The sequence below is a fragment of the Amblyomma americanum genome, chromosome 10, assembly GCF_052857255.1.
Source record: "Amblyomma americanum isolate KBUSLIRL-KWMA chromosome 10, ASM5285725v1, whole genome shotgun sequence".
In the NCBI taxonomy this organism is placed as follows: domain Eukaryota; kingdom Metazoa; phylum Arthropoda; class Arachnida; order Ixodida; family Ixodidae; genus Amblyomma; species Amblyomma americanum.
In genome coordinates this window covers 8537332-8563032 of record NC_135506.1, presented here as the reverse complement: position 1 = coordinate 8563032, position 25701 = coordinate 8537332, and the positions used below count along the sequence as shown (strand labels likewise).

General features: G+C 48.4%; 1 protein-coding gene across 1 annotated transcript; it reads right to left on the bottom strand.

Moving 5' to 3' along the window:
* Positions 1-505: 505 nt before the first annotated feature.
* On the bottom strand, positions 506-25087 carry LOC144107373 (protein FAM135B-like). Its single transcript, XM_077640366.1, has 15 exons — positions 25036-25087; positions 23778-23867; positions 19034-19104; positions 16363-16481; positions 15324-15394; positions 14517-14708; positions 13561-13621; positions 11973-12102; positions 10791-10834; positions 8789-9042; positions 7321-7490; positions 4764-5007; positions 3489-3548; positions 2226-2323; positions 506-615 (listed from the first exon to the last, which is right to left on the bottom strand). Exons 2-15 carry the CDS (start codon positions 23849-23851, stop codon positions 506-508), a joined length of 1698 nt encoding a protein of 565 aa, XP_077496492.1. The 5' UTR covers positions 23852-23867; positions 25036-25087.
* Positions 25088-25701: the final 614 nt, after the last annotated feature.

Sequence of the window (25701 nt, the reverse complement as noted above, 5' to 3'; positions counted from 1 at the left end):
GATAAAGTCATTGACGACTAACCACAAGTTGACTTCAGAAAACCATTATTAGGTTAGGATGGTCTGTGATGAACTAGAACTCGGGCGACTGCCAAACAAGGTAGCCAATGGTAGACAGCCTTTGGCTACATTACCCGAGGACCACCCTGTTATTCGGGCCTTTCATTAGTCGAAGGTAGTGGAGGCTAGCCGCAACTTTCGCAACGCCCCACTGTTTCAGGAAAGCAGGTGGCACACAAGAAGTTCTGCTGCGAAATATAGCAGGTTTTCTGAGCACGCCGACGAGCTGAATTGCTTGCCGTTTAGCTTGAATGCGTTGAGTGGTTTCAAGAATAAAACGAGACAGTGATTGCACGAATTGCTTCTTGGATTTCTCACACGGCGCTGTGAGCCCTTGTTACTGGCAGGCAAAAGGTAAAATCGAATGTTCAGCAGCTACCTGAATTGTGACAGAGCGTAGCGAGTATGGTGCGCTGCGTGCGATCTCTATCGGGAAGGGCGGCGTTCACGTGACCTTCCTCACCTCGTTTGCCCTGGACATTAGGAAGCGAACGTTGGAGCAGGGCAGGGCGAGCTCCAGGAAGACGCGGAGCAGGCGCAGGTCGGTCGAACAGCCTGAGCATCAGCGGAACGGTAGGGAAACACGGTTGTAAAGCGTATAATGCTTACATTATTTCTCATTCTCGGAAATCGCAGTTGGACGTTGTCTCCTAATCGCGATTTTCCGTCCGCAGTATACTCTTATATTGCAAAGGACTGAACTATATTCAACCCACGCCTGAGCGTGACCAGCAGCGCGTTTACCTAACGCCTCACCGGTCGGCCATCATGACTGGATACGCTTAGCCTTCGTAACGTAAATTTGTGCACGTGATTAGATTACGCAAATAATAGGCAGCTGGATTGATTACATATAAGGATTCATAGGCTGCCCCACTCGGTGGTCGATGCACTGACAGCAGATGGCGGGGCGTAGTGATTTAGCACATTGAAACAAAGGGAAACGGCACAAGCACCATCTTCACCAGCGGTTATTCTTCATGCCTGGTATGAGGTTTCTGCGCGTACTCACGCCCGGTTGCTGTAGCTCAAGGCTGCACGTGTCCAACTGGAGGACGGAAAAAAGGGTTAAAAGGGGGGAGAGGGCGGAGGTGGGGCTTGGGTTGGTCGAAGGCGGGGGGGGGGGGGGGGGGGGTGAATGCGCTTACGGACACTAGTCTCGGTCACGGGCTATCACACTGGAGCAGAAGATTCCATACACACCGACAGCATGTTATCAGCCTCAACACCATACCGTAAACCTAAGTTATATCTCAGTATTGTTACGCCTATCATATCACCCGAAAATGGCGAATCAAGCCTTTTCCTGTCCGTAATCCTGCCTTTTTTCGCTCACTAGCTTCTGGGACAGCCGTCGCGGTGGCCGAGTGGTTACGGCGCTCGGCTGCTGGCCCGAATGACGCGGAATAGATCCCGGCCGCGGCGGTCGAATTTCGATGGAGGCGAAATTCTAGAGGCCCGTGTACTGTGCGATGTCAGTGCACGTTAAAGAATCCCAGGTGGTCGACATTCCCGGAGCCCTTCACTACGGCGTCTCTCATAGCCTGAGTCGCTTTGGGACGTTAAACCCCCATAAACCATAAACCAAACCAGCTTCTGGGACTGTCCTAGCTTAGGCTGGTCACACAGGTTTACGCCTGACGGCGCCGTGCCGCGGAGGTAATAAGAAGCGCCTTCCGGTACCGCAGCCTGATTGATGTAACGCGGGCTTTCGTCGGTGCTAGACACAAAGGGAACGATTGTTGATCGAAGCATCCACGCTGATACCATTGAAAAGCGGATGATCTGCGAGAAGTTGATACAGGGGGCGCTGGTTAAGCACGCGTGATCGCGGTTCCCGGCGAACAAACTATCTCCGCCGCGGAGCGCGCATCTGGGATATCAGCTGCAAAGATTTGGTTTTACCACCCTCTCCGTTGCGTCAGTAGCGACTATGGAGTCCCCTCGTGCCAGTCAAGAAAAATAATAATGATTAAGAGACAATACCCCAGCTGCTTATCAGAAATGAGTGCGAGGTGCTGCAGAACATATATCAGACGAGCAGGTATAGAAGGCATGCAGTGTCTCATTTTGGCGCACATTTCAGCGTCTATTACACACGACGAAAACGTAACGTGAATGAAGCAGCGCTCCTAAACGTGTAAAGCAACTAAAGCTATACGCACCGTACATTCCGTGCACCAGCACGATAAGGTGAACGCTATCCGACATGGCCGTCTTCGCTTGGGGAAAATTCAGCGCAAGAAGCTCCGCAACGTCGGGCCTGCATGAATACAAGCGGGAAATCTGGGAGCGGTTGTCGTTCTAAACATCACCGAAGAATGTGGAAAACCAGCGAAAAGGACGCATTCACAAGTAGGAGAAGTACACAGGACAACGCTGTCCTGTTCCAGCGTTGTCCTGTGTACTTCTTCTACTTGTGAATGCGTCCTTTTCGCTGGTTTTCCACATACCATGCACCAACTGGCCCAACAAGCTACGCTTCTTCAACACCGAAGAAGCTTGCCGTAGCCCAGAAACGAAAATAAATAAAGTATTTGGACAGTGAGCCGATCAGAGTTAACGCTCACGAGGGGCCGTAATCTCGTTTTTCAAGTTTGCGTCGGCGCCCTGGCGATGTCGTCGACTTTTCCGACGCCACATTTAAAGCGCTGTATACAAGTGCAGAAAGGCAAGGAAAGGTGCCGATAACACTCATGCTGCCCTAGCACTGATCGATGGATTAAGGCACGCCTTTCTATGTGAACATTAACTCAGAACATACTGTTGTTACATATCATTACACAATTCATCGTGGTTGTGGCTTAGAGCCAAACACGCTGAAAATGTGCCGCCTCAGCACACATGTTAATACATTTGAATTAGACCTTTTTGTAGCGACCTATCCCTGTCTTTCTTATCGCTGGCCAAGGTCTCGAACCCAATCTGCAGTGGCGGACGCAGATGCCAACAGAAGGGGTCCTTAAGTGTCGCTGGAAACAACTCGAAGCTGGACTCAAGCGCTACCAATTCTACCCTCAAGATCGAGGATCGCGGATCGAGGAATCCACGACGTTCCGCTGGTCACAACGGAACTCGGGAAGCTGTCGTGTTTTAATTCATGGCTCGCTAAGTGGGCATGATTTTAAATTCCTTCCGCATTATTCTACCTTTACCGTATGGGCAAGGTTTTCTGAAATTTATCTGTCTTTAACAATGAAAAAAATTACTGGCATCCAATGATGTCGCTAATGCCGCCAAATAAATGAGACCAAGCGTCATCAAATGATTGCACTTGAGCGGAGAAGTGAGCACATTATTCTAGAAAGCGTATTACGTCATTCTAAAAAGAAAATGCTCAATAGAAACGAAATGGTTTTGCCGCACTTCGGCTATTAGCCAGGGAACGGCAATTTTCTTCCGTTATCTCCGCACAAAGCTTGACTTACGTGCGCCATGAAACGGGTATCTTGAGGGAATCCCACAGCCCTCGTCTCAGTTGGCTGAACCTGCAACACAAATTACGTGATTCTCGGTCAGGACAACATGCTTCATTGCAGGATTTCTCTCTCGTAAACCTTGTAGAGAAAGAAACCAAAAGATTTCGGGACTTGCTGCAACACTACTAAGGCGATAATTAACGCGGGAAACGGGCGGGGTTTCACAAACAGTGTCATATGGCTTTCACAGACCCCGTAGTGGAGGAAACCGGATAAATTCCGAAAATCAGGGGTTCTTTAACGTACGCTGATATCGCACAGCCCACGGGTGTTTTCCCATTTCGCCTCTCTGGAGTAGCATGCCAGGCCGACAACCAGACAGGCCTCTCCTGTTCCAGTAAAGTAGCTCCTCCTCCATCGAAATGTGCCCGCCTCAGTCGGGATTGAATCCCACCACCTTAGGCTCGGAAGCCGAACTCCATAGCCACTACGTCACCGCAGCAGACGAATAAGCCACTCGGCAAGAAACATGCTTTGTCTCAAGCAATTTCTCACCTCACAGTGTTACGTTATAATGCTTGAATATTAGACATCGGTTTTGATGCACTATATCACATCTGGACTCCTTAAGATGATAGAGCAGTTCAGATATACAGCTGACAATAGGGAACCTGCACTGAAGTTTGCCATGTCGATTGTAGCGCCGTGGCACACAGCCTAGCGAGAGAAGAAAGCTGTGGTTTCTGGGGGCACTTTTCTAGGTCACCTTCTTGCTCTTATTGAAATGAGCCTGTCGCAGCCACACGTGGAATGCATCAGCTATCTGCGCTACGTCGAGAGAAGCCAGGTAACGGGTTCTATCAGCCAAACGCGAACCTCTAATCGTTGATAATATGCTCTCGCTTTTGTAGAGGCCCGCGGCTGACGGCAGCAGTTTTTAGTCGCCGAATGGAACAACTGCAGTGCCACCTCCTGGGCAGCGCAGGTTCCCTATGAAGTGAGAGTGCGCAGCGTCACTGGTTTCAACGATGGTCAAACCCTTACAAAGGCAAAAAAAGAAGAAATGTTACAAACGCCTACGGGACTTTGTCACAAAAATCGGCGCACGTTTATGCATTGTTCGCCTGACGCCTCGCTTTTACGTTTCAACCTATTCCACTTTTTTAATATACTCTAAAGAGCGGAATTTGGAGCGGAGACGAAACTGCGACTGCAGATGTGCGCGATTATGAGGACAGCAAAGCCTAGGCTGCAACAGGTGTGAAAATGGCGCTGGTACATTACCTCTGGGTATCGTATATTCTATAGCAGCCCGAGTTGGCATTATGGTAGAGTTCGGACAGCGCCGGAGACAGCGAGGTGGCCGACGGCCGCCGGAAGCGAAAGTAGGTGGCCCGCAGCTGGCGGTGGCAGTTGCATACCTCGCTCTCCGGGTGGGTGCTGAGCGCCAGCAGCTCCATGCTGCCCGCCGTCAGCGTGTGCACCGACGCCAGCTCAGCGACGTCGTCCTGGAGGCCACCGGTGCCATCTGCGGGTGGGTAGCAGCACTAAAAAACTATAAAGTTGCCCGTTGGCGAATAAAACGCTGCTGCGTAAAGCCTTTGACAAAAAAAGTAGCGGTGTAATCCGTGCTACGCATAGACTGCTCCACTGTAGGAATGCAAGCGCGCTGACCCGTGTTCTTAGGTCATAGAAACACGCTCTGAGCATGTAATTTTCAGATTCGATTAAAAACGTTCCTTTCATCTCGAGCGCCGTGTGAAATCTGGGGCAGTTGCAATGGGCAGGAATGCAGGCAACGATTGCTTTGCAAAGGGGGTGTCCCGTGCGCACAGCCTGTTGGACAAGCGGGGCAAGGGGTGAAGTAGACAGCGAAAGAAACACCGACGCTAGCTTTGGTACAAGCATAATAAAGGCTTAGCATTGCGCGTACAGTTGACTTAATGCGCGCCGCCAGTGCTTACACGCTGATTAATCAAGATGCGTCATGCGTGCTGCACCCAGCTCGCCGGCACGTGGCGTCATCTGGCGCCCTTATGGAGGACTTTAAAGGCTGTCGCTGCCTAAGCATTTCAGTACAACAATCGTCCTAGTGATGCGGTGCATATCTGCTGTCACAACGCTGTTATCATAGGTGACAATTTAAAACTCTGCTTACTTGGCAGAGCAGAAATTGAGGCTATTGTTAACATTTACAAAGACAGGGAAGGAAATTTTTCGAGCCTCGTTCAAGCAGTCCATTGTGCACATATGCACTTATGCAGTACGAGCCCGGATGAACGGACTGACGGAAACCGGAGAAAGTTTGCGGACAAAGGGAGGGGAAAATTTATCCATTGAATGCTTTCCTACATTAAAATGGAAAGGCCTCCGAGATTGCTTCTGGACCATGCAGTGTGCCTTGTTGGGCATCGCTAGTGTAGGAAACGTCTAAAAGGCGAGAGAAAGTCAATTTTTCATCTTTCATGAGCACACGTATCCATGGATACTGCTCAGCCCCACTACACGGCTTACAACCAAACATGTGGTGTGTATTTGTGACAGATTTTACAGCCGGAGAAAAACGAAGATAGCGGCAGGATCAAGCACTGGTACCAAATTGGTTTACAGTTGGTTTCTAAATCATTCCAAAAACAAGTGAGAAGCTGAACCTTCAGCCTTCTCAAGAAAAGAATTCTCTGGAGTCATATCTTTTGTAAAGCATGCTTCGCTGCAAGAACACGCATTGTGCGGCAAAGCAACCGTACTTTCAGCTGTCATATCTTATATACAGGGTGTTTCACCTAAGACTTTACACAATGTTTAAAAACAGGATTTTTGAGTTAAAATAGCGCTTTTTTCGCCATCGCATTTCCAGCAGTGTAGTGCATCAGAATACACTAAGACGTGTTAACTTTCAGGATGGTTAACTAATATTGAATAGATAACCTTTTAACTATTACTCTTAGAATTCTTAATTATTGAGAGTCGTGTAAGCCACAGTAAGCAATGTCTATATCAGTTTTCATAACTAAGAAAATGTGGCCCAGCAAATTTTGGCTATTTTGACGGGCTATTGGCTATTTTGGCTTTGACTGCAAGCTTCTCGAAAGCGCATGCATTTTGGCGTGATGCGGGCAACATTTCTTCGACCACAACACCGAGGGTAACCATGTTTTCGAAATTCTAAAGCTGACATAGATATTACTGATGCTACGCTATACGCTTCCCCATAATTAAGGAGCCTAACAGTAATAGCTAGAAAGTTGACTATTCAATACTACTTAACGAGCCTGTTAGTTAGCACGTCTTAGTGTATTATGATGTACCACGCCACTGGCAATGCTATGCCGAAAAAAGCGCTCTTTTAACTCAAAAAACCTATTCTTAAAAACTGCGTGAAGTCTTAGGTGAAATACCCTGTATCTAAGATATGACTGCTGAAAGTACGGTTGCTTTGCCGCACAATGAAAAGTTTTGCAGAGAAGCATGCTTTACAGATGATATGATTGCAGATAATTTTTTTTCATGGGAAGTAACGTTCAGCTTCTGGTCTCAATTGTTCCAGATAATTAAGATATTACTTTATATTTTTTAGCATCGCATAATGACGTCAATAAGGTAAGGTTCACTGGGGTAATGCGTGTTTTCGTGTTTTTTTTTTTGTTCTTATTGGGAGAAAGAGCAATGCGAAAAGGTTTTCGATGTCCAGAGTGATTATTTAGGAACACTGCAATCATTTTAGCTCGACACTTTCACTGCGCCTTTGAATTCGTCTCATTTTTTCGGTATATCGCCACAAATGTGACACGTTGAGGAACACATCGGTCTGCGATTAACCCCAGCGCCGTGAGCAGCTTGCCTTCGTCCGCTGTCGAAGGAGAGGTCAGCGAGCGGTAGCGCTCCTCGAAGATTACGGGCGTGTTCTTGTTGTTTCCGTCCAGTGGCCAGCACTCGATCTCGAGGACGGGGAGGCTCTTGAAGTAGTCCGAGCCGCGGATCTTGCGAGCCATCTGCCGGTACATGTTCTCGCTGCGGGAGGACGCGGTGAAAGATGACAGTGCAGACCATTGCACTCTCTGTCAAGACAAAATGCCCTTATGATGGCTAGTGGACGGTAAAACTTCCATTACTACTCAGTTTCATGACACTACCATCTTATGTACCATCTTAGATCTCTTAGATTTCAGGTATATAATAATATACTGGTGTTATATCGGTGATTATCTACTAATGTTATACTAATACTAATCTTATACTGTACTATTGCTTGCTGCTGTCAGAAAAAAAAACCTGTGACTGGTTTTCCATTTTGACACATCACATTTCGCAGAAAAACGCTGCTAAACTACCATAAGCGCTTTTCGTCTAAATCACAGCATGCAAATATAATAAAATTGTGATTTGTAGCTTCCCCAGTATTTCGCGGTACCATTGTAAATGTAAATACAAACAAAGGGAACAAGGGAGATAGAATCTTGAGGGAGCTAACCAATGTTTCGACAAAACGACTTGCCTTCGTATGGGTTCAGGCAAAGACAAGTCATCTTGTCGAAACATTATATATATATATATATATATATATATATATATATATATATATATATATATATATATATATATATATATATATATATATATATATAAAGTCACCATAAATTGAAGAAACATAATAGGATTTAATTCACGACGTTTCGGCTGGAGGACCAGCCTTTATATATATATATATATATATATATATATATATATATATATATATATATATATATATATATATATATATATATATATATATATATATATATATATATATATATATATATATATATATATATATATATATATATATATATATATATATATATATAATGGGTTAGGTGAGGTAGGCACACATATATTGTCGACGCGCTGTGCGGTCTTCTTCCTGAAGAAGACCGCACCATGGTCGAAACGTCGACAATAAATGTGTTTTTAGAAGTGCCTACTTCATTTAACCTTTTCCCTGCGGAACCTACTTTCGTAACTGTCTATATATATATATATATATATATATATATATATATATATATATATATATATATATATATATATATATAATTTCAAAGTTGAAAACGCTTCATTTAGCCATAGATTTATTTTGAGTCGACGTTTCGGACAGAAACGTCGGCTCAAAATAAATCTATGGCTAAATGAAGCGTTTTCAACTTTGAATTTTTGCCTCTAGCAACCAAATACGTTTATCTTTCTATACTGTATATATATATATATATATATATATATATATATATAGGCTGCCTTCAATACCACTGCTAAAATGCGCCGCGCCTCACTCGACCACGCCGTCGTAGTAGACGGCTTCGGCGTTCTTGTTGAGGATGAGGTAGCCTTCGCAGAGCCTGGCGGTGCGCGCCCGCTGCAGTGGCTCGTAGAGCACGAAGCGCAGCTCCTGGTGTCCCACAACGGCCTCCAGGTATTGCTCCCACAGCACGACCAGGATGACGCTGAGCTTCTTGGACTCCTCGTCCTGGAAGCGCACTGCCTCCGGCCTGTCCAGCGTGCTGTAGCGGCTCACGCGGGTGCGTGCCTGCGCACGCGACATAGTCCGTGGGGCTTTCAGGGTGACTGTAGCTACGATCCACAGTAAGACTTCGGTTTCAGCTAGTGTGTTGTATCGAGGGATATTTGCATGAACGCGAACTGGCGCGAGTCTTGTCTTGTGTGGGTTGTCCTGTTTTATCGCGCCAGTGCGCATTTATATACACGTCTTAAGGTCATTAATATGAAGTAAGGGAGACAATTCTTGATGAAGTCGCTATACTCGAGAACTTTTTTTTTTCGGAATGCAGACAGGCTTTGTAATCGTGCCGTGTTGTTCATTGTTCGGATCAATAGCTTCTTCTCTCCGCACGGTCCTCGGAACGCCCAGCCCGAACAATGAATGCACAACCCCCCCCCCCCCCCCCCCCCCCCCCGGCACGGGGACAAAAGCCCACCTGCTTCCCTTTCCTGCCTAGCCTTTGCAGCATTGCCAAGAAAAGTGGCCCCCTTGTATAGTCTCGGTCATCACGTTGGCTCCTAGGTTCCTTTATCATACTAGTTGAGAAACTCTCAAATACCCCATGTGTTGAAAATCCTCTGGTCTAGTTGGGCCAAAACTCGGAGCCTTGCTGATGGTAGCGACGCCTGTAGGTGGTAAAATAACCCCTTTACAATTTTCAAACTCCGAGGTGATCGATGACGCCTGTAGGTAGTAAAATAAGCTGTTTCCAATTTACAATCTCCGAGGCGATCTAACGCCGAGGAAGATTTGTGACATCTGTTACTTGAAGGTTTCCAGACAGCGCCGCCATCTGTCTGCTTAATTCTGCTAAGTTGTCACTAGGGAAAGGTTGGCTTCGAAGCAAATTTTTGTAGCTGACATGATCAGGGATTTCCGGTTCAGCCTGCCGGCCTGCCATTGCAAGTCCTCGTTGGCACCAGTTGGTCAGCCCCTTCTTCCAAGAGGACGAGATGGAGTAAGAGATTGTAGGGAAAAAGAGGGATTGTCTGAAGATGCGTGGCCACCCATTTTGTTCCCACTAGGATGGAGGGACGATCTCTACTATGAGAACAGACACGGTTGACTAGACAGAGATTACTGTACGCAGTCAAATAGCTGCGTTTGGAAAATGTTGGTCTGAAGCTGCCCGAAGAAAGTTGTTTCGTAAGAACAGGGTGAAAAGGACAGAAAAGTAAGAATAAAAGCGCGTAGTGTATATATGGCAGAGAATCGTTAGAGCATTTGCAGGTGCTCTTACAAGTCGCGTTATGTTCTCGGGCTAGTTATCCTGGCTCGTGCTTTTGCCTCTTTCAGCCGGATAAACAGCGTTAGTAGAGGAAGTACTTAGTGAGCCACACTTCGTTAAAAGTATCAAGTAGGGTTTCCAAAGCAACTTGGAAGGGAGGGCTTTGGAAACCATTTCCTTTTCAACTTATGCCTCATGGCACACTTCTCGAATAAAAAAAAAGTACTTAGTGAGCAAAAAGACGGCCCCCATAGATATAAGCGCTTCAGGGTTCTTTTAAACTAATTTTAAAAAGTACAGTTTCTAAACATAGCCTGCTCAAAATTTTACCCAAAACGAGCGCCAAAGGTTAGAAAAGAGGAACAACACTTCGCTTATTACTTAGGCTCCTCCATGTCACAAAATATTGTGCTAGGCTCTCTCCAGAAAAGCTTCGGCCTGTGTATCTGTCTCTGTGCTGCAAGCCCTAAAACCGACACAAAAGACAAGACACCTGCGGACTGATTCTCGCTAACACGCACACATACACGGTACAATTGATACTCACTCTCTCTGATCCAGCGTCTTTTCCTATGTCCGCTTCTCGGCTTTCTGAAAAAGTGTACAGCTCAAACTACATCACATGTGCTGCTGCGAGAACAGAGAGCATGCCAATAACGCGCTATGTTTTTCTCTGATAACGCATTTTACGTTGTGGGCGTGCAATGCGCAGCCGGTTTTTAAATTCAGCGTGTAAGGCTTTTTTTTTAATTCATATCTTAACAACCTACAAAACTCCCGAGGCGAAGTTCTACCAAAGAAGTCTAAGATTTGTCGGCCGTGCCACATTTCCCGCCGGTAGTAGGAGCTTTTCAAATTAGCCGCATCGCGATGTCTTGCAAAAAATTTCGAAAAGTGCGCCTTCAGCAACTACAGCAGCTCGAAAACGAACTGCAGAGTATGACATACTTCCAGGATCAAAATACAGGAGAGATAAGGCGAAAAACACCCCTGGACCTGTGCTGCGTCAGCGTGTTTCTTTTACTAGAGCCCATTCCTTCAGGCGTAATTGTAGGGTTACGTGCATATCATATATGGGGCCCTGCCAAGATGAATCAATGTTCTCAGCGTTCGGCTGCTAATTACAAGTTATCGAGAATAACTCTCGCTGTGGCAGCCGTGTTTAGATGGAGGCGAAATGGGAAAGACGCCCAGATACTGTGCGATTTCATTGCATGTCAAGGAACCCCAGGGGGCGGAAATTAATCCGGAGCTCTCCCCTCGCAGCTCCATCCCCCTTGAAACTTGCCTTTTTCACTCCCTCCTTCGTCCCTTCAGAAGTTGAGACGTCAACAACAAAATACATGTTTATCAGTTGCTAATGAAACAAATGGCTCCCATAGATTTTGTACTCCTCCGAACTACAGGTGTTAAGGATGCTAGACATGCAGTCCTGTTCACAGCGGCATTCATTTCTGTTCACAAGTATGTGCGCACGTATCGCACACTTGATAAACTCGCACTTTGCCAATCGTCTCATTGGATTACGCATTCGGCCGACGAGCATGCATCAGCCATATACGAACTACCCTTGTGAGCAGTCATCACATGCAAAGTGTCATTTTCACTTACCTTTAGCTGACAGGCACTAAATACGTTCTCGTCGGAACGCGTTGTGTTTTACGCTATACAGTCTGCTGGACTTGCGTGCGTTCGTCCAACGCGACCTGCAAGTTTGCGGCGCACTCACTGCGGTCGACCGCGGACTGGCGCTGGTGCTCCTCGAGGATCTTGCGCAGGTGGCTGGCAGTGTGCGTCAGGAGTGAGTTTAGCTCCTGCTGCACGCTCTTGTCAATGGACGCCGAGTAGCAGCACGAACTCTGCGTCGCCCCAGCAAAAAATGAGCAACAGCTGTATTTGCAGTTTGATTGCATCTTGTAGAACCAGCGACTCAAGATGGTACCACGGCTCGGATGTTTGACAAGAAGCTCTTTTCCTTTACTCGAAGGACACTTTCCTAGAACGCTACCTTCAACGCAGGATCGTCTGCTGTGGGATTGCATGTGGCGCGTTTCTTGGGCGCTCGCATGTACGCCCTGGACTATGCGTGGTATGCCCCGACTCAATTTCTTCGTCAGTAGACGGTTTAGGTGTCCGCCAAGAGTAAGCCAGTTACTGCGCCCTTTTATTCTCTTCCGCCTCTTCCTTTGATTGAAGCTAGTCTCAGGACTCAGTGTCAGGCTCAAGAAACATCGCCGAGAGGAGTTTCTGCTCCTGAGAGGCAGCGCCATTTGCGGTCGAAAAAGCTGCCAGTGGCTTAACTTGGCTAGCCCTGAAATTCAGCGAAAACCAAGCACACTTGCTGTAAGCGTCTTTTATTCCGGAGCCCTCCACTACGGCACCTCTTTCTTCCTTTCTTCTTTCACTCCCTCCTTTGCCCCTTCCCGTAAGGCGCGGTTCAGGTGTCCAACGATTTATGAGACAGATACTGCGCCATTTCCTTTACCCCAAAACCAATTATTATTATTATTGCTAAGCATCTGGGGCTCGCCCATGGCAGCTCCGCTACACGCTCGCGACAGCCGTTCTATATATACCCACACGACCACGTGGCTATGACGTGGTATCACACGGTCTTACATGGCTTCACGTCAGCCCATCGGATGCTCTTAAAGTCAAAGGTCAACCAGAAGGTCACCCAATGCCGAAGGTCAACTAAAGGTCATGGGTCAAGGTCAGGAGCAAGGGTTAGACACCATAGCTGTACCACATATGGTCATACACGGTTATCCTTGGTTGGGCTGAAGGTCGTTCAAGGTCGTCGTGCTGCCTACCGGAAGACTGCTTTATCTAGCGTAGTGAAGCTTTTCGCTTCAAAATAAACTGTCGGACTCACGCCCACAGATTGAGCGAGCGGCGGGCTAGAAAGGCGGGCGAGGATTGCCGCTGTGACTGCGCTCGCGGCTGTCAGCGCCGTACTTTCGTGCGCTTTCGGGCGCGTTCACAGCGACCGCGTTGATTATCTAATGCGGCGCATTATGCTTTTATGGATTTTAATCCTATGACCGAGAACTAATGTCCCCCCATGTTATGCCTGGCGTTCTGTCGTTTACGTTGCCTTATAGAAAGCGTTTAATTCTCACGTTAATGATATTTTCTTGCCCTACTCTCTTGTTCACTGCATGCACTCCATCCTTGTCTCGGTTTGTTTTGTAAACACGTTTGAAGAAATGTACGTACATCGTTCCAGAATCTGCGTCGAAATGACGTACGGGCAAAGCCAGAAGCGTTTAAGAACTTAAGCAATAAGCGGTAAGAAGTCCACAGTCGAGCCTTACCTGACCATCGCATGAACACAGTTGGCCCACCAGGTGGCTTACTGAGGCGTTCCTCATGCTCCTGCAGATTAAACGTCAGCGGATTACGGAACCGAGAATGGCAGAAATAGTTCACGATAGCGGCTACATGCGCAGAAGTGAGCACAAAATATTGCACAGCAGAAGGCGTGAAGTCCTCGAAAGCGTTGCGTGTAACGTGTAGGAACTGTATGATGAAAACAACATTGGAATGGGATGCTTGGCAGCTTGGGCCAAGCTGACGATCTTCTGTGAAGCCAGGACCAAGCTGAGCAGCAAGGCCTCCAACTGTTCGTTTGCGGAAGTATTCTATTGGGAGTGGAATTGTATCATGTGTATTGGACTAGAGTAGTTGCCGCATACTAGTCATCACGGGGTCGTTTTCAGTCTTGGTGTCAGGAGCTAATCAAGCGGCGGCGAAAAAAAATTATATTTGTACATCAACATTTTATATCAATTTATGCGTCTTTTGCAACCATATAAACATCAGCACAGCCACAAAGACCCAAACGATCGATTTTTATTCAGTGCGGAAGTTCCATGGCGTGGTCTTCAGTGTCCCTTTAACGTCGAGCACGAATTTGCGGATTCATTTATTTAGCCACGGCGGCCGTATCCTGATGGATGTGAAATGCGAAAATGCCAGTGCACTGAGACACCGCCACATATTACAAACATAGCCGGTCAGAAATATTCAGATTTCCATCTCGTGACGCACAATTTACTCTATTCCCCAGCTCCATGCATTGTATTCCGCACCTTCAAGCTAACATCATCACCCTCCCCAAGTGTAGAGTGACAAGCCACTCATTTTGCACGTCTTATTTCTCATTCTAACCTCGATGTATAGAGCGGATCACGCAGATTAGTGTTGTAAATGTGTTCTGCGGTAACTTAAATCCGACAAAGAGGTGGGAGGGAAGGCGGTGCCCACTCACCTGTCGCTGGGGATGCAGATGGTGGTGAGGGACGCGTGCACTGTCATGGTGAGCACGCTCAAGTTGCTCACTTCGAACACCACCGGGTAGTAGTGGTGCAGGCCGCGGACGGGGTCAAAGGTCAGCGTCATCACGCGCGCCGTCACGGCCGTGAAGGGCGAAGGCCGCTTGGCTCCCGTCGACCGGCCGTCCCTGCGCCGGAAGAAGGGCCACCTTGGCATGCACTTTTCGTGTGACGTCACCACAAGGAACTTCATCATTCGTGAGGGCTAACAAAGCGACACGACCACTAATGCAGGAAACGAGAAACTAAAGCGTCTGCCACTCACGAGCCACTTATCACACGCTTCTGACAGGAATTAAGGTAATTAGAATTTGTGATGATGACGATGAATTCTTATGGCGCAAGGGCATCTGTGACCAAAGAGCGCCACCGACACAAGGTTTTTTTCTTCTACTCAAGGTGGGGCCATAGACCCATTTCCCAAACATTTCACCCCGAATGAGCTGAGCACCAGGCCATGGGGAGCTTGTACCCATTGTATCACCGGTGGGTACCCGAGGCCACTAGGGATCGAACCGCGCACCTCCAGCATGCGAGGCGGATGCTCCAACCACTAGGCCATCGCCTTCGGTAATTAGAATTTGTGTATCTCCTCATTTAGTTACCGGTCTTCGCTAAACATAGATAGAGCTGGCGGCCATTTTTCCTATTCACGCTTGCAGTGTCAGGTCTTTCGCTTTGGGTCAGCGTCACCGGCGCACAAGTCCAGGTGAAAAGAAAAAGAACAGAGAAAGGTCACTTGCTCGTCTTCCATCTTAGAGCACCAGACTTCCAGGCGAAGCTCGTAGGTGGCGTCCATGAGCCGCAGCCGAACCTGGGACACGAGTTCGATGGTGATCGTTAAATGGACACAGATGAGAAATTGATGTTGGCCCTTATTGATCGGGTACCGCGTTGTAATCACAAAGAGGCCACTCTAACTGGAAATGAATTTTTCATAAGGTAGAAAAAAAAAGAAAATTGGCAGTGGCTTAACTTGGCTAGCCCTGGAATTCAGCGAAAAGCAAGCACGCTTGCTAAGCGTCCAAGGCTTGTCCATGGCAGCTCCGCTACACGCTCGCGACAGCCGTTCTATATATACCCACACGTGGCTATGACGTGCTATCACATAGTCTTACGACACCATCGGATGTCATCACGTAGCTTCACATCACCCCATCGGATGTTCTTAAGGTCAAAGGTCAACCCAAAGTTCACCCATTGTGAAACGTCAACTAAAGGTCATGGGCCAAGGTCAGCGGTCCCAGTGTTCGGCACCATAACTGTGCCACATATGGTCATACACGACTAACGTGGTTGTTCTGAAGGTCGTTCAAGGCCGTTCTCCGGCCTACGCGACAACTGCTTTACCTAGCGTAGTGGAGTTTTTCGCTTCAAAACGAAATACAGGTGTCGTCATCGCAGGCCGATTTCGCAAATGAAATGCGTGCGTTGACGCGTTGACACGTCAAGAAGATGCACCTCTACACGTCTCCCGCCACCACCTTCCGTGAGAACACGCATATTCTCGCAGAATTATTGCAACAAGGGCTTCTTTTTGTGAACGGCTGCGCATTTTCTCGCCTGCATTATGAGCAAGCCGTGATAAAGCTATTGTGATCAAGGTAAATGCGATATTCTATCCAACACGAAAATTTCGTTCAGCCACAAGTCTCCTCGCCATTAGTTCACACATGCGTGCCAACATTAGGCGAAACATTTCGTGGACAATAAAACTGTGGGCCAGTCAGCATCTCTACCCGCATGTGGCAGCCGATAGGAGCACCGAGCATAGGTGCTTACGTCATTCCTGAGGAACAGGTGCACCTCAAAGCGCACCGCTTCGTCCAGGTCGGTCTGGATGGAGTCGCAGGTCCGGGTGATGGAGAATGTCTTGGTCACGTAGGTGCCGTTCAGTCGCTCTGCGAATGAGCGGTGGGCGCAGTGAGGTTTAAGCGAAGATCTGTTTAAATGCAGTAGCTTCCTTTAAATATATTCCGCACTGTTTTGTGACGTGCTTGTGCCGTGTGTGTGCTACAACGCAGCATATGTCAGCCATGCTATACTGAACGATCAGAGTCATCCCGTGCACTTACTGCGACTTGTGGTATAGTAGTAATAGTAGTGGCAGTATTAGTAGATGGGGATTAATGGCGCAGCGGGAAATAAGAATGTATATTGCTTGGTTTGTGGTTTGGTTTGGGGAGGTATGGTGGTGGTTAACGTCCCAAAGCGACTCAGCTATGGGGACGCAGTAGTGAAGGGCTCCGGAAATTTCGATCATCTGGGGTTCTTTAACGTGCACTGACATCGCACAGCACACGGGCTTCTAGAATTTCGCCCCTATCGAAAATGATTGAACCCACGTCTTTTGGGTCAGCAGCCGAGCTCCACGACCACTGAGCCACCGCGGCGGCGGATATATATATATATATATATATATATATATATATATATATATATATATATATATATATATATATATATATATATATATATATATATATATTGCATAAAACAGGAAGTGGTGAAGAACGCGCCGCGGTGGTTTAGTTGCTATGGCAGTAGGCGGCTCCGCTTCCAAAGTCCCTCGGACTCAGCCGTCGAATCATTTCGCCTCCATTTAAACGTGGTGACCGCTTTTCGATGGATGCGATGTCAGCGCGCATTAAATAACCTCCAGGTGGCGTTAATTAATCCGGAGCCCTATACTGCAGCTTCCTTCATAGATCATATAAGGCTTCAGACGTGAACCAAACATTTTCCACATGACACATCGGAGAGGTGACTGCAGTTTTTCTCTCTGAAGCAAGTTATTTTTTATTTGGGGGGGGGGGGGGAAGGAAGTTTAGACGTTTGGTGATACACAACTTTGAGGGTGCACAGCTTCACCGTCTCTCCTGTAGAAGCAGTGATGGTCATGACCCTTGGGGTATTGCTTTAGTGCTGCCGTTGAAGTAGAGTCGCATTACAGCTGGCGTATTTATCAAAGGGAACGGAATAGGACAGCATGACTTCATATTAAACTGTTAAACGATTGTTTGCGCACCACCATAATTTGCTCCGCAGTTTGTACGTACACGGCATTTTTTCTAACAGTACTTGTAGCTCCGGTGGATTCTGGTGGCTTTGTACATTACAAACATGTGGTGCCGGTTACTCACGTGACAATATGTCAGCTTAACGATATCCCGTATCTTAGGAACTAAGCGAAAATTCCCAGATTGTTTAAACGTCTCTGGCTAATAATTATGATTTCAACTTGCTCTGGACAACGTGCTGAATGCATAAATTGACATTAGCAGTCTTCATAAATGATCTTATGTGGATGATATGATTAGGCGCACCATAAATTCTCCTTGCTTTTTAAGTATAACCATCAAATGGACGATGACCATCACATAGAGGCACTGACTCGCATCTGGAGTCAGATTTGAGTGAAATTTGAATTATTACTGCTATGAGAGACTAGTGAAAAAGGTGTGAACGGATGGTTATGATGAGACGTATTGAAATTCTACATACGTGTCGTAATAGATAGTAATAAGGCGAAGAATTGCAAATTTGCGAACCGATCTATTTACACCGCAGCGGTGACCAAGTGGTTGAGCATCCGCCTCGCATGCTGGAGGTGCGGGTTCGATCCCCAGTGCCGCCGGGTACCCACCGATGATACAATGGGTACAGGCTTTCTTTCCCCTGGCCTGGTGCTCGGTTTATGCGGGGTGAAATGCTTGGAAAATGGGTCTTTGACCCCACCTTGAGTATACGAAAACACATTTTGCCATGGCGCTCTTTGGCCACAGGTTGCCTTGCGCCATAAAAATTCATAATCATCATCAAATCTACGTTACGTGAAATTAAGGTATATCAGTTCGTTCACATTAAGCTGTCCACATTGCACTGACAGTTATCGACGCTGGTGAAGCTTCTTGAAACAGCACATACTTTAAGTTGACGTATAGAAGAGAGCGGTCCAAAGACTGTCGTAGAGAGACAAGGATCTTGTTGCTTCTGTGTCGGTAGAGTCAAACAAGGCGCATATTTCAGTGCTAAAGACAGCCTCCGAAGCCCAACGCACAGCACGTCGTGTGAATAAGATGGCCTGACCAGTACGACATTCATAAAACGTGTCACATACCTTGATGCGGCTGCTGTCGTAGTAGGTTACCGTAGCATAATAAGGTTGGTTAAGTTTGTAAATGCGTAAGAACGGTTCAGCTGTTTATGTTATGCTATGTACCATCAGCTGATACATATACCGCTCAACGTTCAGCAGTACTTCATACACGAGGAAATACTGTTTGGCATTGATTTCAGGTGTCACGAAGGACGTGTTCATGGGCTAGTGCTTAATTTATGTGACGCCTGGAAGAAACGTGCGCATCACGTGACCGTTGTCAGCTTGAAATACGAATTCTGAGACTTGTAAACCCCACTCTTTGCAAGGTGCGACCGTACGGGATGAGCTTACTTGTTGGACCTAGGAGCACTTGGGAGTAGTATCTCGAATCGCCTTGCATGGACACTCGTACCTGGTAGCGTCTAAAGGAGTGTGAAACAAAAAAAAAAGATTTGTGATAAAAACCTCCCAGAGCCATCGCGCACGCTGTGATTGCCAATAGCGTCTAATAATTTTAATATTTGACACAAATTGGTGATTAACTAGGTCATTATTTTCCACTATGCTACCTGTCGCCATACAAGGGCCACAGGATCACATTGTATAAGCGATCTATCTCTAAATGAGCATGCTACACTTCACCACACCAGCATAGTTTTCTAGGTAGTTTTGTAATATTTCCTAGCACAAAATCACCAGTTACAGCCCCTGCACTGCCAAAGATAATTTTTTTTTTCAGGAGCTCAATTAATATTGTTGATTTGGCATCACGAAAGATTTGATGTGCAAAGAAACCTGACAGTGTGTGCAAATCGCAGACAATTTTTCATCCTTCCAGCCAAATTTAGTCTCACAAGTTAGAAAAGTAGCCCTCCGTCGTCCGATAAGAATAATCAATCTAAACTTGGCTTCCCGTTTCACATAGATGATACACATACAGCCCAAAACAAAGGCACATAAAAAGGCACACACAGGTGCCGCTATTGTCGAAACTTCATAATGCAGGCTGCAGGTCAGACCAGAAATTGAGGCCTCTGCTTTTGTGTCTTTGTATGTTATGCGCTGTTTCTTAAGCCAACTTAAGTACTAGCTGGAGTACTGCTATGTGAAGGGCCGCATACGGGAGGCCCCGGCATTGCTAAAAAGAACTAACCAGGCGACCAGTGCCCAAGACATTTTCCCTGCCTTCAAATTTATTGACCCAGTCATGTCGGCGAAGACGGTGGTGGGGAAGGCGGCGGCCGATGCAGAAGACAGATGTGCAAAGACCGCCAGACGGCTAAAGAGGAGAGGCTGCGCGTGGTGCCCTACGCAGCCGCAGTCTTCCCCGCGGTTTGCGCCGTGCTTCCCCCCCGGCGCGCGAAGACGGGTTCGTTTGTGCGTTTGTGTGTGCAGGCCGACAGGCGACCTTACTAGCAGCGGACACGACGGGCTGCGTAATGGCTCGAGGTGGCGGAGGAGGTCGGCGGCTGGCACCGGACGGACTGACTGCTGAGAAGCGTCGCCCTCCGAGGGACACCTGATCCCCTTCGACCCATCCCCAACGGCGCCATCGGCCTTCCCGTCGTAACAGCCGCGGATTCCTAGAAGTTTGGCGGGTGCCTTTGATCGGCTGTGTGAGCAGCGACGACGAAAAACCGTTGGGCGAGGATTACCCAGAGAGAGAGAGAAAGGGAATCTCCGGAGAGACGGGGCGGGGCCAGGGAGACAAAGGAAAGAAGTCGAGCAGAGACGGGCGAGGCGAACGGACGCAAGATGTCGCGCTGGTCTATAGTCAGCGAAGCCGGACTTCAGCGTCCGTAGCAAACTGACCGCCAGCCGAAACGCCCAAGAGTCCTATGGCCTCGACCCGTCACAGCACCGCCAGCCGAGAGACGCCGGGAAGAGAGGCAGAGCCCGAGAGAGCCGAAGCAGCCGCGGCCCGCCGACGCGAGACGATTGGAGTCGAGCCCCGACCTGCCGGACGGACGACCAGTTCTCCTAAAAGCCAGCGGTGAGCGGACCACCAGTTACGCCTTCAGGCAGAGAAGAATAAATATTGTTTTGCCGGGTTACCGCCTTGTTGGCTCATTTCTCCTCGCTTCAGCAGGACCCGTAGATTTTGTGACTGACCCCCGACAGGTGGGAACGTCACAAGTGTTGGCAGCGGTGGGATCTTGCTGAAGTTGTGGTGCGAGACCATTCACCCTCGCACCCGAGGAGAAAGGGGCCAACATGTCGCTACAGGAATCACCGAGTCTTCACGAAGGGGTGATAGGAGCAAATCAGATGCTGTTGGGAGCTGTGATTCCATCGTTCACGGGGAACGACAACGGTCCCAAATTAAGGGATTTTCTCCAAATTTTAGAGCAGGTTGGTACTCTGGGCGGATGGCAGGAGAAACAGTTAATCGGGATGGCGCGGTGCAAGATGGTCGGGGCGGCTCTAGACTTTGCGTGGTTGGATGAGGAGGTGGCCGGCGTGACTTCGTATAGATCGTTTAAAGCGCTCGCGCTGAAGCGATTTGATACTGAGCCGGCGTACAGGAAGTTTGAGAAGTTTCTGAGCGCAAGGCAGAACGCTGGTGAGAATGTGCGCTCGTTCGCGAGCCGACTGCGTAAGCTCGGGGTGGAGGCCTTCGGGGACGTTGATGGTGATGAGGCGTCGAAAAGTGAAGTGAGACGCGAAATCCTTAAGGAACAGCTGACCTCTATTTTTCTGAGTGGGCTCCGCGATCCGGTGAGGAGATTTGCTCTGTCACATGATCCCAAGACATTCGAAGAGGCTGTGGAGGTAGCGTCTAGAGAAGAACTGTTAGAGGAAGCGACCCGCACGAACACCGCTATTGTCCGACGTGTAGAAAGCGGGGAAGAGATGAGTGAGCTTAGTGAACGTCTAGATCGGCTGGAGAAGCTGCTCGTAAAGAGCATTCGGATACGTGAAGAGCCTCCATCCAGGCAGACGGGAAAATTCAATCGACGCGTCGAATCAGGCGTGTGCTTCTCGTGCGGCAGGTCCGGGCATACCTCACGTTGTTGTCGTATGCGTCAGGTATCGCGCGGGCGCATTCCAGATCACACGGCCTGTTATGGGTGGCGTACGGAAGAAGGCGAGGGCAGCCGTGAAACTGTTGAGGGAAGAAATAGAACCTCTACTGACGGCCATCACGAGCGAGGGCGTTCAGAAGCGGTAGTGAGCCTATGCGCGGGCAAAGCGGAAGGGCTGCGCGATGCAAGGGAGAGCAATCGCCATGCAGATGCGCTCAGCAGCGCGGCGGACGCCAGAGTAATCGATGTTCCCCCTGCGAGTGAGCGAACCCGCCTGTACAAGGAGCAGAGGAAAGATCCGTCTGTCCTAAAATTGATAAACGTGTGCAACAGCTCAGAAGGGAAAGAGTCGGGATTTTATCATTTGGACTCTTGTGGTATACTCCGTTACAGAGACAAAGCGCACGGGGCCGCAGACAGAGCCGTTGTAGCTTTGCAAGTGAGAAGGGAAATTGTGAGGTTATGCCATGATGTGGAAGGCGGAGGACATTTTGGCTTTCAAATGACCCGTCGGGCAGTTAGCAAAGGCTATTTCTGGCATGGACTGAGACAGGATGTGGCAAAACACTGTAAAAACTGCCAGTGGAGAAAGACACCGAGAGTGAAAGAATTGCATGGACCACCTCCTGATTTTACGTGACATTTTCGTGGGCAGCATGACGTAAGGGAGTCTGTGAGTTGCTGCGACCATTGAACAATGAGAATGACTGAATGGCTACACATTCTCGTCTTACTAGCAAAATTTTGTCTCTGAGCTGTCATGCGTGAATGACTGGTGATTTACAATAAGAGCGGACCTGGATATATTGGTTTGCTCTGCCTGGTGGAGTTACTGGCCCGTTCATAACGTGGTTCTATGAAACATGGAGTTGAGAACTCTGCTACGAACAGTGTGCTGTGAGAGTGACGTGAATGCAAAATTTTCGTAGAAAATTTCTTTGTAAGAAGAGGGGGTTGTGAAGGGCCGCATACGGGAGGCCCCGGCATTGCTAAAAAGAACTAACCAGGCGACCAGTGCCCAAGACATTTTCCCTGCCTTCAAATTTATTGACCCAGTCATGTCGGCGAAGACGGTGGTGGGGAAGGCGGCGGCCGATGCAGAAGACAGATGTGCAAAGACCGCCAGACGGCTAAAGAGGAGAGGCTGCGCGTGGTGCCCTACGCAGCCGCAGTCTTCCCCGCGGTTTGCGCCGTGCTTCCCCCCCGGCGCGCGAAGACGGGTTCGTTTGTGCGTTTGTGTGTGCAGGCCGACAGGCGACCTTACTAGCAGCGGACACGACGGGCTGCGTAATGGCTCGAGGTGGCGGAGGAGGTCGGCGGCTGGCACCGGACGGACTGACTGCTGAGAAGCGTCGCCCTCCGAGGGACACCTGATCCCCTTCGACCCATCCCCAACGGCGCCATCGGCCTTCCCGTCGTAACAGCCGCGGATTCCTAGAAGTTTGGCGGGTGCCTTTGATCGGCTGTGTGAGCAGCGACGACGAAAAACCGTTGGGCGAGGATTACCCAGAGAGAGAGAGAAAGGGAATCTCCGGAGAGACGGGGCGGGGCCAGGGAGACAAAGGAAAGAAGTCGAGCAGAGACGGGCGAGGCGAACGGACGCAAGATGTCGCGCTGGTCTATAGTCAGCGAAGCCGGACTTCAGCGTCCGTAGCAAACTGACCGCCAGCCGAAACGCCCAAGAGTCCTATGGCCTCGACCCGTCACAGCACCGCCAGCCGAGAGACGCCGGGAAGAGAGGCAGAGCCCGAGAGAGCCGAAGCAGCCGCGGCCCGCCGACGCGAGACGATTGGAGTCGAGCCCCGACCTGCCGGACGGACGACCAGTTCTCCTAAAAGCCAGCGGTGAGCGGACCACCAGTTACGCCTTCAGGCAGAGAAGAATAAATATTGTTTTGCCGGGTTACCGCCTTGTTGGCTCATTTCTCCTCGCTTCAGCAGGACCCGTAGATTTTGTGACTGACCCCCGACAGGTGGGAACGTCACAGCTAAAAAGCATGGTCCGAGCGGTTCTTTCATTTCAAACAAGAGAACATGCTCCGAAAAGTGAAGCACAGCCAGTGGACGCACCCTTCGGCGTCCAGGTAGAAGTTGTACAATGTGTACAGTTCGACAACAAAGTCGACCACCACTTCGTGCTTCATGGTGTTGGGTCGTCCTCTGAAAGAAACGCCAAGGCATGAACGAGCTGGAGCACGTGCGCCTGCTAAGAAGCCCAACCACTGCACACAATAACACTGCACACAATATTACAAGGAGGTCGCGCACCATACGCGACCAAAATTGCGGAGATGCGCTACGGGAGAGCACTCAATTGACGGAAGCAAGACCGGCTAGAAGGGTTGTACAGGACAGGACTTGCTGGATGGCCGGAGGACTGGCCACTGATAATATCAAACGAAACAATATCGCAACCTTGTTCTTCAGCAAGATCTCGAATTCCGCTTAATTAACAAGAGCCTCGCGAAGCTCCCCCTATGGTTTTCAAAGCTTTTCGTGTTTCAAATGGGTTTGTGATTAGTCGGTTCTCGCCAATCAAAATAGAGTAGGAGACGTTAGCCCAAGCGGGAGGCATCCCGGTCACAACAGCCTGCGATATCCCATTGGATAAGGGGCATGGCTGTCACAATAAAAGCGCTGACCAATCACGATCGGCACTTCCTTTAGAAAAAGCCTCGTCAAGCTCCTTTCCTGATTTTCAATATTCACAATCGCTGTTCTTACGCGTTGCCGCCTAAGACCTTTGTTTGGCGACCTTCCTTTCACAAATCAGAACAGCAAAACACATCACAGCGAAAACATGAAGGACCTCTGCGTTGACCATTTATGGTAACCAGCGAGAAGACACCTAATGCGCCCGCCAATCACATACCAACCCTTAATATGCATTCATTCAGAAAACCTTGTCACTCTGGCCGCAGGACAGGCTGATGTGATACCAGGAAGATAACAAAAAAATGTAAAGACTTCATATTTAGGCAGCTCGTTGAAAATGTCTATTTTTGGCTTTGAGCTGCAGTTAGTTTAATGAGCAGACAAGCACACAGTAAGATTTAGAGAGTTCTGATGCGGATGCGTTCAGCAGACGTCCAGAACAAGAATAATCTAAAAAACACCAAGAGAAATTGTTTACTAATGAAACCGCTTCTAACTTGGGAAGCATTCGTGAAACGGCTGGTAGAAATTCAACTAGTCCGACGAGAAGCTGACGTGAGAGGAACATCAGCGTTTCATTCCAAAAAAAAAAACAAACAAACGCCGTTCATATCTATCTGATTAGCGACTAGATCTAGTTCTCTACTGACGCTGGTAGCTTTGGAATACTCACTTATGAACGAAGATTTTGGTAAAAATCGATGTGTCGTGGACAACTGCGCACTTCCTTGGTTCGATTTACGAATCTTCTCCGTCTTCTCCGCGTGCTAGCGGTGGCCCGTGATGGTTGAAGGCGTGCTTCGATTTCTTTTTCTTTCTTTTGGTGAGCCATTGCATCAGAGGCAACAACAACAGCAAATACTAGAAGCAAAAAAATTTCACAGAAAGGCTACGGTTTTTTAACACGCATGTTTAAACTTTAATCATCATCAGCCTGTATACGCCCACTACAGGCCAAATGCCTCTCACATGCCTCTCTAATTAACCTTGTCCCTTGCAGCTGCGGCCGTCGTATCCCCGCAAACTCCTTAATCTCATCCGCCCGCCTAACCTTCTGCCGCCCCCTGCTACGCTTGCCTTCTCTAATCCACTCCATTACCCTTAAGGACCAGCGGTCATTTTGCCTTTGCACTACGTGCCTTGCCCAACATAATTTTTAATTCTTGATTTCGACAGGACGCCGCGGTGGCTCAGTAGTTATGGCGCTCGGCTGCTGTCCCAAAAGACGCGGGTTCAATCCCGGCCGCGGCAGACGAATTTCCATGAAGGCGAAATTCTGAAGGCCCGTGTGCTGTGCTATGTCAGTGCACGTTAAAGAACCTTAGATGGTCGAAATTTC

Excerpts from the sequence above, each read along its gene's own strand:
- LOC144107373 (XM_077640366.1), bottom strand. The coding sequence starts at position 23,851 with ATGAAGCACGAAGTGGTGGTCGACTTTGTTGTCGAACTGTACACATTG. Across the intron at positions 15,395-16,362 it reads ACCTGTTCCTCAGGAATGAC|GTTCGGCTGCGGCTCATGGA; the intron begins GTAAGCACCTAT and ends CTCGTGTCCCAG. Across the intron at positions 13,622-14,516 it reads ATCTGCATCCCCAGCGACAG|GAGCATGAGGAACGCCTCAG; the intron begins GTGAGTGGGCAC and ends TTTAATCTGCAG.